This window comes from Pseudophryne corroboree, chromosome 1 (assembly GCF_028390025.1).
Source record: "Pseudophryne corroboree isolate aPseCor3 chromosome 1, aPseCor3.hap2, whole genome shotgun sequence".
In the NCBI taxonomy this organism is placed as follows: Eukaryota; Metazoa; Chordata; class Amphibia; order Anura; family Myobatrachidae; genus Pseudophryne; species Pseudophryne corroboree.
This window is the reverse complement of record NC_086444.1, coordinates 878,839,179-878,855,983: the sequence shown is the minus strand read 5'-3', so window position 1 is coordinate 878,855,983 and position 16,805 is coordinate 878,839,179. Positions and strand designations below refer to the sequence as shown.

At 48.8% G+C, this 16,805-nt stretch overlaps 1 protein-coding gene across 5 annotated transcripts in view; it reads right to left on the bottom strand.

Annotated features, from left to right (window-relative positions):
• Positions 1-4,831: 4,831 nt before the first annotated feature.
• ANKRD17 (ankyrin repeat domain 17) overlaps positions 4,832-16,805 on the bottom strand; it is a 405,562-nt gene continuing 393,588 nt past the window's right edge. For all 5 annotated transcript variants that reach the window (XM_063920092.1, XM_063920091.1, XM_063920095.1 and 2 more), the window contains 4 exons: positions 15,744-15,992; positions 11,280-11,461; positions 6,123-6,284; positions 4,832-5,407 (listed from right to left, as the gene is read on the bottom strand). In XM_063920092.1, coding sequence (XP_063776162.1) covers positions 5,348-5,407; positions 6,123-6,284; positions 11,280-11,461; positions 15,744-15,992 — 653 coding nt within the window. In that variant the 3' untranslated portion in view covers positions 4,832-5,347. The remainder of the gene's footprint in view (positions 5,408-6,122; positions 6,285-11,279; positions 11,462-15,743; positions 15,993-16,805) is intronic.

The following is a 16,805-nucleotide window of genomic DNA, read 5'->3' as shown; positions in this document are numbered from 1 at the left end:
CGAGAAGATGAGCACTCTGCAGCCACCACAGCAGAGACACCCTGGCCCTCGGGGACAGGGTGATCAACCGATGCATCTGAAGAAGCGATCCGGACCACTTGTCTAACAGATCCCACTGAAAGATCCTTGCATGGAACCTGCCAAAGGGAATTGCTTCGTAAGAAGCTACCATCTTTCCCAGGACTCGCGTGCAGTGATGCACCGACACCTGTTTTGGTTTCAGGAGGTCCCTGACCAGAGATGACAATTCCTGGGCCTTCTCCTCCGGGATAAACACCTTCTTCTGTTCTGTGTCCAGAATCATGCCCAAGAACAGCAGACGCGTCGTAGGAATCAGCTGCGACTTTGGGATATTCAGAATCCAGCCGTGCTGTTGTAGCACTTCCCGAGATAGTGCTACTCCGACTAACAACTGCTCCTTGGACCTCGCCTTTATAAGGAGATCGTCCAAGTATGGGATAATTATAACTCCCTTCTTTCGAAGGAGTATCATCATTTCGGCCATTACCTTGGTAAATACCCTCGGTGCCGTGGACAGACCAAACGGCAACGTCTGGAATTGGTAATGACAGTCCTGTACCACAAACCTGAGGTACTCCTGGTGAGGGGGGTATATGGGGACATGTAGGTAAGCATCCTTGATGTCCAGTGACACCATAAAATCCCCCTCTTCCAGGCTTGCAATAACCGCCCTGAGCGATTCCATTTTGAACTTGAACCTCCTTATATAAGTGTTCAAGGATTTCAAATTTAGAATGGGTCTCACCGAACCGTCTGGTTTTGGTACCACAAACATTGTGGAATAGTAACCCCGTCCCTGTTGAAGGAGGGGAACTTTGATTATCACCTGCTGAAGGTACAGCTTGTGAATTGCCGCCAGTACTACCTCCCTTTCCTTGGGAGCAGCTGGCAAGGCTGATTTGAGGTAACGGCGAGGGGGAGACGCCTCGAACTCCAGCTTGTATCCCTGAGATACCACTTGTAGAACCCAGAGATCCACCTGTGAGCGAACCCACTGGTCGCTGAAGTTCCGGAGACGCGCCCCCACCGCACCTGGCTCCACCTGTGGAGCCCCAGCGTCATGCGGTGGACTTAGTGGAAGCAGGGGAGGGTTTCTGTTCCTGGGAACTGGCTGTCTGGTGCAGCTTTTTCCCTCTACCCCTGCCTCTGGGCAGAAAGGACGCGCCTCTGACCCGCTTGCCTTTCTGAGGCTGAAAGGACTGTACTTGATAATACGGTGCTTTCTTAGGCTGTGAGGGAACCGAAGGTAAAAAAGTCGACTTCCCAGCTGTTGCTGTGGATACGAGGTCCGAGAGACCGTCCCCAAACAATTCCTCACCCTTATAAGGCAAAACCTCCATGTGCCTTTTAGAATCAGCATCACCTGTCCATTGCCGAGTCCATAATACTCTCCTGGCAGAAATGGACATTGCATTAATTCTAGATGCCAGCCGGCAAATGTCCCTCTGTGCATCCCTCATATATAAGACGACGTCTTTAATATGCTCTATGGTTAGCAAAATAGTATCCCTGTCAAGGGAATTAATGTTATCTGACAGGGAATCAGACCAAGCAGCTGCAGCACTACACATCCATGCCGAAGCAATAGCAGGTCTCAGTATAGTACCTGAGTGTGTATATACAGACTTCAGGATAGCCTCCTGCTTTCTATCTGCAGGCTCCTTTAAGGCGGCCGTATCCTGAGACGGCAGTGCCACCTTTTTTGATAAGCGTGTGAGCGCCCTGTCCACCCTAGGGGATGTTTCCCAACGTAGCCTGTCCGTTGGCGGGAAAGGGTACGCCATATCAGTAACCTCTTAGAAATCACTAATTTCTTATCAGGGGAACACCACGCTTCTTCACACAATTCATTTAACTCATCAGATGGGGGAAAAGTCACTGGCTGCTTTTTCTCCCCAAACAGAATACCCTTTTTAGTGGTAACCGGGTTAATGTCAGAAATGTGCAACACATTTTTCATTGCCGTAATCATGCATCGGATGGCCCTTGTGGACTGTACATTTGTCTCATCCTCGTCTACACTGGAGTCAGACTCCGTGTCGACATCTGTGTCTGCCATCTGAGGTAGTGGGCGTTTTTGAGCCCCTGATGGCCTCTGAGATGCCTGGGCAGGCGCGGGCTGAGATGCCGGCTGTCCCAAAGCTGCGTCATCGAACCTTTTATGCAAGGAGTTGACACTGTCGGTTAATACCTTCCACATATCCATCCCTCTGGTGTCGGCCCCGCAGGGGACGACATCACACTTATCGGCACCTGCTCCGCCTCCACGTAAGCGTCCTCCTCAAACATGTCAACACAGCCGTACCGACACACCGCACACACACACACACACACACAGGGAATGCTCAGACTGAGGACAGGACCCCACAAAGTCCTTTGGGGAGACAGAGAGGGAGTATGCCAGCACACACCAGAGCGCTATATAACAGAGGGATTTACACTAACAGAAAGTGAATTTTCCCCCAATAGCTGCTTATATCACCTTTTGCGCCTAAATTTATGTGCCCCCCCTCTCTTTTTTAGGGAAAGGGGAATAATTTTGCTGCGCCGATGTGTCTCTATTACTCTAATAAATTAAGCAAAATAACTTATAACTTGGAAATAAGATCCCAAGTGTCAGAAGTGTGTGCGCTTCTATAAGGAGTAGTGTGTTACTCCTGGACTGATAAACTAAGGAAAAATGGATATGGAATAGAAGCGCTCAGCACTCACTGACCCTGCGATCTAAAATTAAATAACAACCAAAGTGTCCATGGGGATTTTTTTAAAAATAAAAATAAATTTATTATGATACAGTAAAAATTGTACAATAAACCAGATCTATATCTAACATAAAAACCCTTTATCCTCACTGCAATTCTATTACCAAGAGCTATTCTACATTCACATCAGATTGCAGGTGTCAGCTAGATAACTAGCAGCAATATAGTGGTAACAATTGTTGCAATCAAATGTTCAAGCTATCTATTCAACAATGCTGAATGTATACTCAGACACAATTGTTAAATGTTGAGAAAAGAAATAATGTATGTAGAATGCACTCACAGGCTCTATATTCAAGAGCTATGTTCTGTAACGTCTCAGAATTCCAGGAGCCAATGACAGGTGATAGTGAAATAATTAATTACCTCTCCGGTAAGGCTGGCTGGTCCCGAGCGTCCTCGGGTGAAACCAGAAAGCCCAAATGAAGCTGCAGAATTCAGAAGCACTGGCCGTGCTGGCCGGGGTCCCACTGTTAAACCTGCTATCCCTGGGCGTGCACCGCCCGTTGCAGTCTGTAGGGAAGGACAGGTGTGTAACTGCTGTTATAAAGAACCCGCTGCAGAGATGTGCACCTTAGTGGAACGCCTCGATCTCCCTGGACTGGCGTCGTCCGTTGGGTATGTGGGGGAGAGAGACTGCTGGTTAACCACTGGCGCTGTGCGGAGAGGAAGTTCGGCTTTGTCCTGTCCTGGCCGCCGTGCTGATTGCTCCCGTGGGAAATGTAACGGAGCCGTACGGAGAGTGTCAGAAACAAAGATCAGTCAGTGAGGCATATAGGGGAGGAGTCCTGACGCGTTTCGTCACGTGACCCGTGACTTTTTCAAAGATGTCAGTGAGTGCTGAGCGCTTCTATTCCATATCCATTTTCCCTCTCTTTTTTACCCTTCTCGTAGTGTATACTGCAGGGGAGAGCGTCCTTCCAGCGGAGCGGTGAAGAGAAAATGGCGCTGGCTGTGCTGAGGAAGATAGCCCCGCCCCTTCAGCGGCGGGCTTCTCCCGCTTTTTTAATAATATTTATGGCGGGGGATTAGGCACATATACAGTTTATAACTGTATTATGTGCATTTTGCCAAAAAGGTATACATATTGCAGCCCAGGGCGCCCCCCCCCAGCGCCCTGCACCCACCAGTGACCGGAGCGTGTGGTGTGCTGTGGGAGCAATGGCGCACAGCTGCAGTGCTGTGCGCTACCTTATTGAAGACCGGAGTCTTCAGCCACCGATTTTCTCCTGGTTCTTTCGTCTTCTGGCTCTGCAAGGGGGATGGCGGCGCGGCTCCGGGAACGGACGATCGAGGTCGGGCCCTGTGTTCGATCCCTCTGGAGCTAATGGTGTCCAGTAGCCTTAGAAGCACAAGCTAGCTGCAAGCAGGTAGGTTTGCTTCTCTCCCCTCAGTCCCTCGTAGCAGTGAGTCTGTTACCAGCAGATCTCACTGAAAATAAAAAACCTAACAAATACTTTCTTTTCTAGTAAGCTCAGGAGAGCCCACTAGGTGCATCCAGCTCTGGCCGGGCACAGATTCTAACTAGGGTCTGGAGGAGGGGCATAGAGGGAGGAGCCAGTGCACACCAGATATAGTACCTAATCTTTCTCTTTAGAGTGCCCAGTCTCCTGCGGAGCCAGTCTATTCCCCATGGTCCTTACGGAGTACCCAGCATCCACTAGGACGTCAGAGAAATAATATTGTGAGGTGTTCAGAATAGACTGGAAATGAGTGGAAATTATGGTTATTGAGGTTAATACTACTATGGGATCAAAATGACCCCCAAATTCTATGATTTAAGCTGTTTTTTAGGGTTTTTTGAAAAAACACCCGAATCCAAAACACACCCGAATCCGACAAAAAATTTTCGGTGAGGTTTTGCCAAAACGTGTCCGAATCCAAAACACGGCCGCGGAACCGAATCCAAAACCAAAACACAAAACCCGAAAAATGTCCGATGCACATCACTAACAGTCACCATACAAATTAGTGTACCTGTTGCCTGCATCGAGGACCACAAAAATTAAGATACACCAACATAATTTTAAATTACACAAGTAGAAAAGTTATGCTTATTAATAGTTTAATGTATGAAGGAAACATCCAGATTTCTGAATATGAAGGTACATCTCACATTAATTTAAGTCTACATAATGTAGAGCTTCTATGCTGACTTTTTGAATTCTCTGCTTAGCCATTTCGGTTATGTAAACAATTGTACATTTATTTGCCATTCTAAAACTTCAGAATCAGTTACATAATTTTGCTAATTTTTTTCTGTGTTTGCTCAGAAGCAGCTTACAGTACTAAAACCAACCAGCTTCAAGAAAAAAACAAAAAAAAAGTTCATGTCCATAAAGAAAAGAAAGGGTTTGGAGGGGGAACAAAAGAAAAAGCAAAAGAGAAAAAGGAACAAAATAAAATAGGTGGGAGAAGGATAACTATAGTGAGATTTATGGTGATGGGAACTGGGCGATCACAACGGTCACAGAAAAAGGTCAGTTAGTTTAATCTATTGTGGTATTGTGTTTTTATATTCCCTATTCGCGGAAAGACTTTCCATGCTAGAGAGATAATCCAAATCAACCCATCTGGTTCATGTGTACACTGTTCATGTGGGGGTTCCAGGTTCCAGTCCATACCTGCAGAAAAATTAATGTGTTACTAAGCAGTGAATATATGCAAGTTACACACAATTAAACTAAATACAGGTCACGTAAGGATTGGAACTATCCTCAATTATACTTCTTCAGGATGTGTATTCACTACCTTTCTGTTAAAACAAAGACATTCTGAATAGTCAGTACACTAGTCACAAACTGATGTATGTAGTCTGCACTTTATGTAGGTCATATGTTGGCAACTCACTTTGTATTAATACATTCTGCATCTCTTCATGTGCCCTACCCTATCTGCATTTGATCACTATTTTACTTAAAAAGGCTAAAGTTTTATATATCTAGTGATGTCCAGGTTCCTTTCTGGATGCTGCAGAAAATACTCAAATACATTTTTAGTTATTACTAGTTGGACTTTTTCCCATGACCTCCGCCATACTTTGGTTTAAACATCATTTATAGTTTTTGCTAAATGTTCGTTTGTCCTGTGATGTATATTTTATTTCTACAATGGTAAATAAAAATATACATAATTAAAGTACAGATTGTTACATGACGCAAAGAACCCCCTAAGTGCTATAACTGTACATTTACCATCTTCAGAATCCGATACATAATTTTAGGTTAGCATAAAAGCAGCTTACAGTACTACTAAAACCAACCATAGGGATGGGAGACACAATCCTTATCAAATACCAATCTAGGCGTAATATTAACAAAGCTGTAACCCGAGACTTACTGTTTGTGGCCCATTTTCTGTGGAGTTTGAAACCATCTTGATGAGTGAATTCCAAGATGGATCAGCAGCATGAGGTCCATTGTAAATTGGTCCACCAGTACCATCTGGCATTGGCGCTACAGGAGGAATCATTGCATTTCCATACATTGAGAACGGAATGCCCTGCAAAACATACATTTCATTTCATTTAGCTGTTAAAATGCAACAACTAAACTGAACACTAAATTTGCTGAATCTCTAACTTGTATTCAATAGAAAAATAGGATTTTAATACCTACCGGTAAATCCTTTTCTCCTAGTCCGTAGAGGATGCTGGGGACTCCAAAAGGACCATGGGGTATAGACGGGTTCCGCAGGAAACATGGGCACACTATAAGACTTTTACTGGGTGTGAACTGGCTCCTCCCTCTATGCCCTTCCTCCAGACCTCAGTTATAGGAACTGTGCCCAGGGGAGACGGACATTTTCGAGGAAAAGGATTTTTGTTAAACTAAGGGTGAGATACATACCAGCTCACACCACAAACACACCGTACAACTGGATCAGCAGGAATACCAGATAACAGTATGAACGAAAAACAGAAACAAGCTGAACATAACCGATACACAACCTTCGTGTAACCGAAAACAACAACCAACAATACAACTGCAAGTAACCGTACGCACTGGGATGGGCGCCCAGCATCCTTTACGGACTAGGAGAAAAGAATTTACCGGTAGGTATTAAAATCCTATTTTCTCTTACGTCCTAGAGGATGCTGGGGAATCCAAAGCTCCAGACTGGGCGGGAGAGTGTGGACGACTCTGCAGCACCGATTGACCAAACACGAGGTCCTCATCAGCCAGGGTATCAAACTTGTAGAACCTGGCAAAAGTGTTTGAACCCGACCACGTAGCTGCTCGGCACAGCTGAAGTGCCGAGACCCCTCGGGCAGCCGCCCAAGATGAGCCCACCTTCCTGGTAGAATGGGCCTTTACGGACTTCGGCAATGGCAACCCAGCCGTAGAATGAGCGTGCTGAATCGTATTACAAATCCAGCGTGCAATAGTCTGCTTGGAAGCAGGATTTCCAATCTTGTTGGAAGCATACAGGACAAACAGAGCCTCCGTTTTCCTAACAAGAGCCGTTCCGGCGACATAAATTTTCAAAGCTCTCACGACATCAAGAGATTTTGGCACTGTCACAGCATCCGTAGCCACAGGCACCACGATAGGTTGGTTTATGTGAAACGAAGAAACCACCTTCGGCAGAAATTGTTGACGAGTCCTCAATTCCGCTCTATCCACATGGAAAATCAAATATGGGCTCTTGTGAGACAAAGCCGCCAATTCTGAAACCCGTCTGGCGGACACTAAGGCCAAAAGCATGACCACTTTCCAAGTGAGAAACTTTAACACAACCTTTCGCAAAGGTTCGAACCAATGAGACATAAGAAACTGTAACACCACGTCCAGAACCCACGGTGCCACGGGTGGCACAAATGGAGGATGGATATGCAGCACTCCCTTCACGAAAGTCTGAACTTCAGGAAGAGCGGCCAATTCTTTTTGAAAGAAAATAGATAAAGCCGAAATCTGCACTTTGATGGAACCCAATTTCAGGCCTGCATCTACGCCTGCCTGCAAAAAACGGAGGAAACGACCCAGGTGAAACTCCTCCACAGGAGCTTCTTTGGCTTCACACCATGACACATACTTTCTCCAAATACGGTGATAATGCTTCGCCGTGACCTCCTTTCTAGCCTTAAGGAGAGTGGGGATGACTTCCCCGGGAATACCCTTACGAGCTAGGATTTGGCTTTCAACCTCCACGCCGTCAAACGAAGCCGCGGTAAGTCCTGAAATACGCATGGCCCCTGCAGTAACAGGTCCTCTCTGAGAGGAAGCGACCAAGGATCTTCTATGAGCAATTCCTGAAGATCCGGATACCAGGCCCTCCGTGGCCAATCTGGAACGACGAGTACTACCTGAACCCTTGTTCGTCTTATGATCCTCAACACCTTTGGAATGAGAGGAAGTGGAAGGAACACATACACCGACTGAAACACCCACGGAGTTACCAGGGCGTCCACCGCACTGGCTTGGGGGTCCCTTGACCTGGAACAAATAAATTTAGAATCCAACCATGATGTCGCAGAACAGTCAGGGAGAGTTCCACATTCCTCAGCAACTGCTCTTTTGATCTCGCCTTTATGAGGAGATCGTCCAAGTACGGGATAATTGTGACCCCTTGCTTGCGTAGGAGTACCATCATTTCCGCCATCACTTTGGTGAAGACCCTTGGGGCCAGGGTAAGCCCAAACGGCAACGTCTGAAATTGGTAATGACAATCCTGGACCGCAAATCTCAGGAAGGCCTGATGAGGAGGATATATCGGGACATGTACGTAAGCATCTTTTATGTCGACTGACGCCATAAAATCCCCCCCTCTAGGCTGGAGATCACAGCTTGAAGAGATTCCATCTTGAACTTGAAAGTTTTCAAGTACAGATTGAGGGATTTTAGGTTCAGGATCGGTCCGATCGAGCCGTCCGGCTTCGGCACGACAAAGAGGCTCGAATAGAACCCTTCCCCCCGTTCAGACGGGGGAACCGGGACAATGACCCTCTGTTGACACAACTTTTGTATCGCAGCATTTACTACTTCCCTTTCTGGAATAGAAACTGGCAAGGCTGATTTGAAAAATCGGCGGGGGGGGGGGCATCTCCTGAAACTCCAGTTTGTACCATTGGGACACTATGTTCAAGACCCAAGGATCTAGACCCGATTGAACCCAGACCTGACTGAAGAATCGGAATCGGGCCCCCACCGGTACGGACTCCCGTAGGGGAGCCCCAGCGTCATGCAGTGGACTTGGCAGAGGCGGGGGAGGACTTTTGGTCCTTGGCGCCCGACACAGCAGGCGACCTTTTTCCCCTTCTTCTACCTTTTGAGGCGAGGAAGGACGAGCCCCTTCCTTTTTTGTATTTATTAGGCCGAAATGACTGCATCTGATAATGGGGTGCCTTTTTCTGTTGTGCAGGAACATAAGGAAGAAAAGATGACTTACCCGCAGTAGCGGTAGAGACCAGGTCAGCGAGGCCGTCACCAAACAAGACACTACCTTTATAAGGGAGAGCTTCCATAGCTTTCTTGGAGTCGGCATCAGCATTCCATTGATGAATCCACAGCGCTCTCCTGGCCGTGACTGCCATGGCATTGGCCCTTGATCCCAAGAGGCCAATATCCCTCGCCCCATCCTTTAGGTAAGCTGCAGCGTCCCTGATATAACCAAGAGTCAAAAGAATGTTATCCTTATCAAGGGTATCCATGTCAGATGCCAAATTATCAGCCCACTTAGCAATAGCACTACTCACCCATGCCGACGCCACGGCAGGACTGAGGAGTGCACCCGTAGTAATGTCGTTTCCTGCTTGCGATCCGCAGGATCCTTGAGGGCAGCAGTGTCCGGAGACGGAAGCGCCACATTTTTGGACAGTCGGGACAGAGCCTTGTCCACATTGGGAGATGACTCCCACTTCTCCCTGTCGTCAGAGGGGAAAGGATATGCCATAAAAATTCTCTTGGGAATCTGCCACCTTTTGTCAGGCGACTCCCAAGCCTTTTCACAAAGAGCGTTCAATTCATGAGAGGGGGGAAACTTCACCTCAGGCTTTTTCCCTTTAAATAAACAAACCCTTGTATCTGGAACAGCAGGTTCCTCAGAGATATGTAAAACATCTATAATAGCCACAATCATGTACTGAATACTCTTTGCCAATTTTGGATGTAAAGTGGCTTCACTAAAGTCGACACTGGAATCAGAGTCCGTGTCGGTATCCGTATCTGCCATCTGGGTAAAGGAACGTTTATGTGACCCTGAGGGGGCCTGTACCTGAGACAAGGCATCCTCCATGGGTTTTCTCCACGTTTGTGTCTGAGAATCAGATTTATCCAGCCTCTTAGACAATAAAGCCACATTTGCATTCAATGTACTCAACATATACACCCAATCAGCAGTCGGCTATGGCGACAGAGCCACTCCCAAATCCTTCTCTGCGCCCCCAGTAACTTCCTCCGGGGAGGAGCACTCAGCCTCAGACATGTCGACACACACACACTGGCAAAAGGGGACAGACCCACAGGGAAGCCTGTAGAGAGAACACAGAGGGAGTATGCCAGCTCACACCCCAGCGCCCATATACTACTAAAAAAATTATATGTGATATCTGCGCTGTATTATATTGCACCAATTGACTGTGCGCCCCCCCCCCCATTTTGCTCCCAGTACTTGTAAGGAGAGTGGAGGTCCGGGCCAGCGTCTCTGCATGCACTGTGAAGAGAGAAAATGGCGCTGGTAAGCTGTGCGGCTAAGCCACGCCCCTTCCCAGCGCGCTGTAGTCCCGCTCACATTTAAATTATTATACTGGCGGGGGTCTCCTACATAGTGCCCAGACACCTCTAATATGCGGGTTTGCCAGTTAAAAAACCTCAGTAACTTGCTGCCCAGGGCGCTCCCCCCCAGCGCCCTGCACCTTGTGAGTGCCGTTGGTGTGTGTGTGTGGGAGCATGGAGCGCAGCGCGACCGCTGTACCTCCGTTACGGAAGTCTTCTGCCATCACTGAAGTCTTCTGCCATCACTGAAGTCTTCTGCCATCACTGAAGTCTTCTGCCATCACTGAAGTCTTCTGCATACTCACCCGGCTTCTCTCTTCTGGTTTCTGTGAGGGGGTTGACGGAGCGGCTCCGGGAACAAGCAGCTAGGCGCACCAAGTGATCGTACCCTCTGGAGCTAATGGTGTCCAGTAGCCTAAGAAGCAGAGCCCTTAACTCAGCAGAAGTAGGTCTGACTTCTCTCCCCTCAGTCCCACGAAGCAGAGAGCCTGTAGCCAGCAGGTCTCTCTGAAAATAAAAAACCTAACAAAGTCTTTTCCAGAGAAACTCAGTAGAGCCCCCCTAGTGTGTGTCCAGTCTCTCCTGGGCACAGAATCTAACTGAGGTCTGGAGGAGGGCCATAGAGGGAGGAGCCAGTTCACACCCAGTAAAAGTCTTATAGTGTGCCCATGTCTCCTGCGGATCCAGTCTATACCCCATGGTCCTTTTGGAGTCCCCAGCATCCTCTAGGATGTAAGAGAAAATCACTTATTGTACACAGCTGGAACATTTTTAAGACTATTACCCCAACTTTTGGAAAGTCCATATAGCCGGCAGGCACATGTTGATGGAATGCTCCTGAAGCAGGTACAATGCCAGATGTGTCTCTCTCCATTCCTTGATGTTGTGAGAACACCCCAGGATCAGACATAGGTCTGTGCATCATGTGATTTCCCATGCCTGCGTGGCACCAGTCTGATACTTTATCTGAAATATTAACATTTTGTAAGGCATTAAAAAAATAAATAAAAAAAAATACTGCGTACAAAAATGATCTGCATCAGTTTTTTTACATTTGCACTTACAGTTTAATCTATGTAGAATTTTCAAAATAAAAGCCAGCCCAGAGCACGGTCATTAATAGATACAAGGAAAATAAACAACACTGATATCTCACAATATAGTGCTGATTAATTTTCATTTACATTTTTGAGATGCAGAAAGAGAGAGCTACTTGCATCACCAATATTTGAACAGTTGTGATCTTAACTGGTGGTCAGTAAATCTAATTGCAAACATGGAGCAGAGAAAGATCTTTATTATTTTAGGGAACACTACCTACACTATAAACACACAAATGTACAATGTATAATTGGTTAATGATTGTGTGACAAGAGAGTCACTTTTTGCAAAGTTTCTTTTAAACATACTTGAGGGGCAGACCTATGGATCTTATGGTAACACTATTAACAATCGGAGTTACAAATAGTAACAGTATTAACCACTTAACTGACGATTTTTACCCCCAAAAACGCTCACAAATTGTTGTGTTTTTTTTTTTATTACTTAACATTTAAAAAGTATTTTTAATGGTATATTCAAATTTTTTAATTAAAAAAAATATATTTCTACGGGGTGTTTTACTCCTCCCTCATCCTCCCGTGTATATAGGGCCCCAATATAACAAATTCCCACCCCCCATTGGCAATAGACCGCCGAATGGTCTTAAATCCTAATAGTACTCCCCCACCCCTTAGTAGTAAAAAGTATTAGTAGTAGTTTGAAACTATGCCCTTATTTACATGATGATGCACTAAAGAATTGAAGTCCACCTGGTTTCTTCTACAGCACATTGGGAGTCCAACTCCAGGGAACCACTATAATATCTTCTATATATTAGCCCAGATCTGTGACTTTGTGCCTCATTTGCTAACGCTGGGCGGAGTCACAACACTGGGCGGAGTTAGTCAAATGAGTCACAGATCTGGGCAAATCTATAGGAAACTGGGAGCAGAAGCAGATGGTATGGGCATGGCACAGGCAGGGATGCATACCTCCCAGCTTTCTTGAGGCAGAAGGAGGGACACATGCACAGCGAAAAGGGGGTGTGACCAATGAAAGGGGGCGTGGCTTCACAAGAGGACACACGATCGCGAGCCACTCCCCCATTTTCGTCAGTGAGGGGGCATGCCCAGCGCTCTGTGAGCTGCTGGCATGCTCCCAGGGGCGGATTATGAGTCCGGGGGGCGCAGGACACTGAGACAAGGGGCCCCTATCTCATTGCTGTGCCTGCTGCGGGATCGGGGGCATGGCCTAATCGCAGGACGCGTGGCCACGCCCCCTTATGCAAATTCCGAAAATTGTTTTGTTTTTTTAAATGGGTTTTTGGCCCCTCAGCTAGGGGTAAATCCAGAGGGGGTGGTCGCTCCCACCTACACACCCGCACAGGCAGGAGAAAGCAGGGAGGCTGCGGCCTCCCTGCAACACCACAGACCTGCCAACACGCAGCAGCATGTGCTGACTGTAGCACAATGCTGCTGCTGCTGTTGCTGGCAGGACGAGGGAACTTCAGAGCTGGGACAAAGATACTCCAGCCGGGGGGCCCCTAAAACTGTGACCGGCTCTGCTGTAGGACCCCCCCTAATCCGTACCCCCTGATGCCCCCTCTGTCTCCACTAAATGCGCACAGCGTCTGCATCGCTGCTCTGCTAAGCAGATCAGAGAGTACAGGAGCTTCCCAACTGCCCCCACCGCGGGACACTGCGGCCTGCGGGTGGGACAGCGGGACAGACCCCCCAAAAATGGGACTGTCCTGCGAAAATCGGGACAGCTGGGAGGTATGGGTGTGTGTGAGGGAGTATGCCGTACAGACAGACGGGCACCGGCTCACTGTGTGCTTGACCCCCCCACATCAGCATACTCAGCAGGGGCTCTCTGGTGCGGAGGAGCGTCACTTTCTGGCACACCCCACGCTTCTTAGCTGCAGTTTTGTAGGGCACCTGCCGCTATGCAGGTTCTGTACTGCCTCTGTTATCTCCAGCCCCAGCAACCCCACTGCTAGCTGCAGCGCTGCCGCCCGCAATGAGGTGCGCCCAGCTCCTTCTCACACTTTAGCCGGTGGGCAGCGCTGCAGAAGTCTGCGCTGCTTGCAGGCTCCAACCCCCTCCTCCCTCCAGCCGCAGCGTCTCCTAGGAGCTAACCAGTCACTCCCAGTCTCCCCTTACCACAGTGCCCGGCAGCCGCGAGGTCCGCGCCGCGTGCATGCTATGACCCTCTCCTCCCTCCAGCCGCAGCGTCTCCTGGGGGCTAACCAGTCATTCCCAGTCTCCCCTTACCACAGAGCCTGGCAGCCGCGAGGTCCGCGCCGCGTGCATGCTATAACCCCTTCCTCCCTCCAGCCACAGCATCTCCTGGGGGCTAACCAGTCACTCCCAGTCTCCCTTTACCACAGTGCCCGGCAGCCGCGCGAGGTCCACGGTGTGTGACTGAGGAGTGGGGGGAGGGAGGGATGCGGATGGGCAGAGGAAGCAGGACTCCAGCCTTAGTCAGCCATGCCAAGTCTCCACCAGCAGTAGATCTCAACAGGTTGGAGTGGAACAGCAGCAGTGACTCCGGTAAGACACATCTGTCTGTCACCGCTGTTTTGTCCCTAATACCAATCTATCCCGTGCCCTGTCACCCCTGGCCTTGCCCTGTCACCCCTGGCCTTGCCCTGTCACCCTTATCCTGGCCCCGTCACCCCTGTGCTTGCCCTGTCAACCCTACCCTGGCCCCGTCGCCCCTGTCCTGGCCCCGTCACCCCTGTCCTGGCCCTGTTACTGCATACCCTCCAACTACCTTTTTGGCAGGTACAGTACCCGCAGCACCTCCAGACCCCTCCCCAATGCACCACACCTCTGCACCTTCCCCTCCACCACATGCAGCACTCCACCCCTCCCCCACACGCTGTGCCTCCAGACCCCCTCCCCCACACGCTGTGCCTCCAGACCCCCTCCACCACCTGCGGCTCCCACTCCCCCGCCCCTCCACCACCCACCCCCTATATATGTCTCCCCCCACACCTGCCCCCCCTCCACCAGCAGCATCTGCACACACCCGCCTCCATCCACGGTCCCCCCCTCACCCACCCCTCCACCACACACGGCACCCCTGCCCCTCCACCACCTGCAGCGCCTCCGGACCCCCTTCCCCATCTGCCACTCCCCCACCTGCGGCACCTCCGGAACCCCTACCTATCCCACAGCACCTCTGGAACCCTTCACCCATCCGCAACATCCCCGCACCTGCCCCTCCCCCACCCATGGCACCTCTGCCCCTCCCCCACCTGCAGTGCCTCCGGACCCCTCCCCCATCTGCAGCCCCCACTCCTCTGCCCTTCTCCCACCCGCAGCACCTCCCCCCCCCCCCCCCCCCCCGCATCCGCCCACCCCTCCACCAGCAGCATCTACAGACACCCTCCCCCATCCGCAGTCCCCCCCCGCACCCGCTACATTCTGAACATCGTGCCCTGCAGGTGCTGTTCACACCGTCGCAAGGGGCTGCGCCTCCTTCACCATCGCACGCCCTTTCTTAGTGCAATATTTAACCACTAACAAAGGAATGCAGGTAATACTCCATATAATACAAATATTGAACCCCAGAAAGGCATGCAAAGATTAAGGGGGCGTAGCCCCTGTGACGGTGTGAAGAGCGAGATGAAGCACCTAGTATTATATATATATATATATATATATATATATATTATTTATGTATTTACTTTCATGTATTCTTGTTTTTTTCTTCATCACTGGCAGGTGAGCGGTAAAGGGGTAAATGGGAGGTATTGCAGAGACACAGACACCCTTCCTGCTCCCCCCTCTCCTGCACTGCCACTAACAGGAGGCTGAAGCCGGCAGGAGGAGGACACGTTGAGCCACCGGAGCTGGGTGCGAGGGTCTGGGGATGTGCTGCAGGCTGCATGATCACTGGACCACAGTGATCAGGATGCAGCCAAACACAAACCATAGCTGCCGGGTGGACATGGGGAAGGCACTGCGGGCTTCCTGATCACTGTTGAGCACAGTGATCAGGACACACGGGGCCGGGGCTTTTCTTTGAAGTGAGAGTGAGCCGCGGCTACAATTGAGCTGCACTGCATCAGATGCGACCATGTCAGGGAAAGCCCAGCCTGGTGTGGTCACATCTGATGCGACCATGCCAGGCAAGTGGTTAAAGGGACATCAAGGTTGGAGTAAAGGAAATATGGCTAAAACGTATTACTTGTATTTACCTTGACTGCCTCCCATTCCTTCAAAAGACCAGATTCCACTGTGCCCCACTGAAGTTGCTAAATTACTGCCAATGACAGATGGTGTGGACGTCCCAGTCTGCCTTATCCGTGCAGATCGCTCTGTTCCAATTGGCACAGGGACTTTCCTGTCATGAGGCACAGAGTTGGGTTTCTCAGACACCATAGGAACTCCTGAAGGTGAAGGGGACTGTACTCGACCACCAGCAGACACAGACTGTGCTGAAGAATCTGGAAAACAGTAATGCTACATGATGCCTCCAAACAAGCTTACACGAAAACACCACAAGTGACACAAACCTTTAAGACCTTTCAATTTTGTCACTTTAAAAAATGTGTAAGCATTTAATCTTTTCTGTAAACTTAGGACCAATGGTAAAAGGTTAGATGGTAAACAATTAAAAGACTTGTCTATAACCTACAGATGTGACCTCATACATCTAGCCTTAATACGCCATTCAGCACAAGATACTTGGCATGTGTGAGGTGACCGGTCCAGGGCATTTTTGTTTTTGCCGAAAATGCATCTTAATTGCAATGCGACTTGGATGCATGCGGAGACCATACTGATTAATATGATTTCTGAAACTTATGTATTGTGTGTGACAGATTCTGTATACAGACCAGAGCATAACTTGTATTGGAAAAAAGCTGCAGCTGCTACACTGTAGCACTTTGTAAACAGATTCAGAGACTCAGTTGCACACAGAGATAGAAGTGTCATATTTAATTAGCATAGTCTGCTCATGCGTCCTAGTCGTACTGCGACTAAGATGCATTTTCGGCAAAAAATGATGCCCAACGCTAGATGATTCTTATAGGACTTGGCGCACCGAGAGGGGCTGTTTGGCCTGACTGCAGCAAAGATGTATGAGGACACATCTGTATGTCCTGCTCTTATCCACGTTTCAACAGATTTCCTAGAGACTGTTGACAAATGACCTCTGTGTAATTTTTAGATTTTACCTTTAATGTAGTAAACATATTTTACTCTCTAGTCAGGGGTGTAACCAGAACTTTGTCACATACATACATATATATATA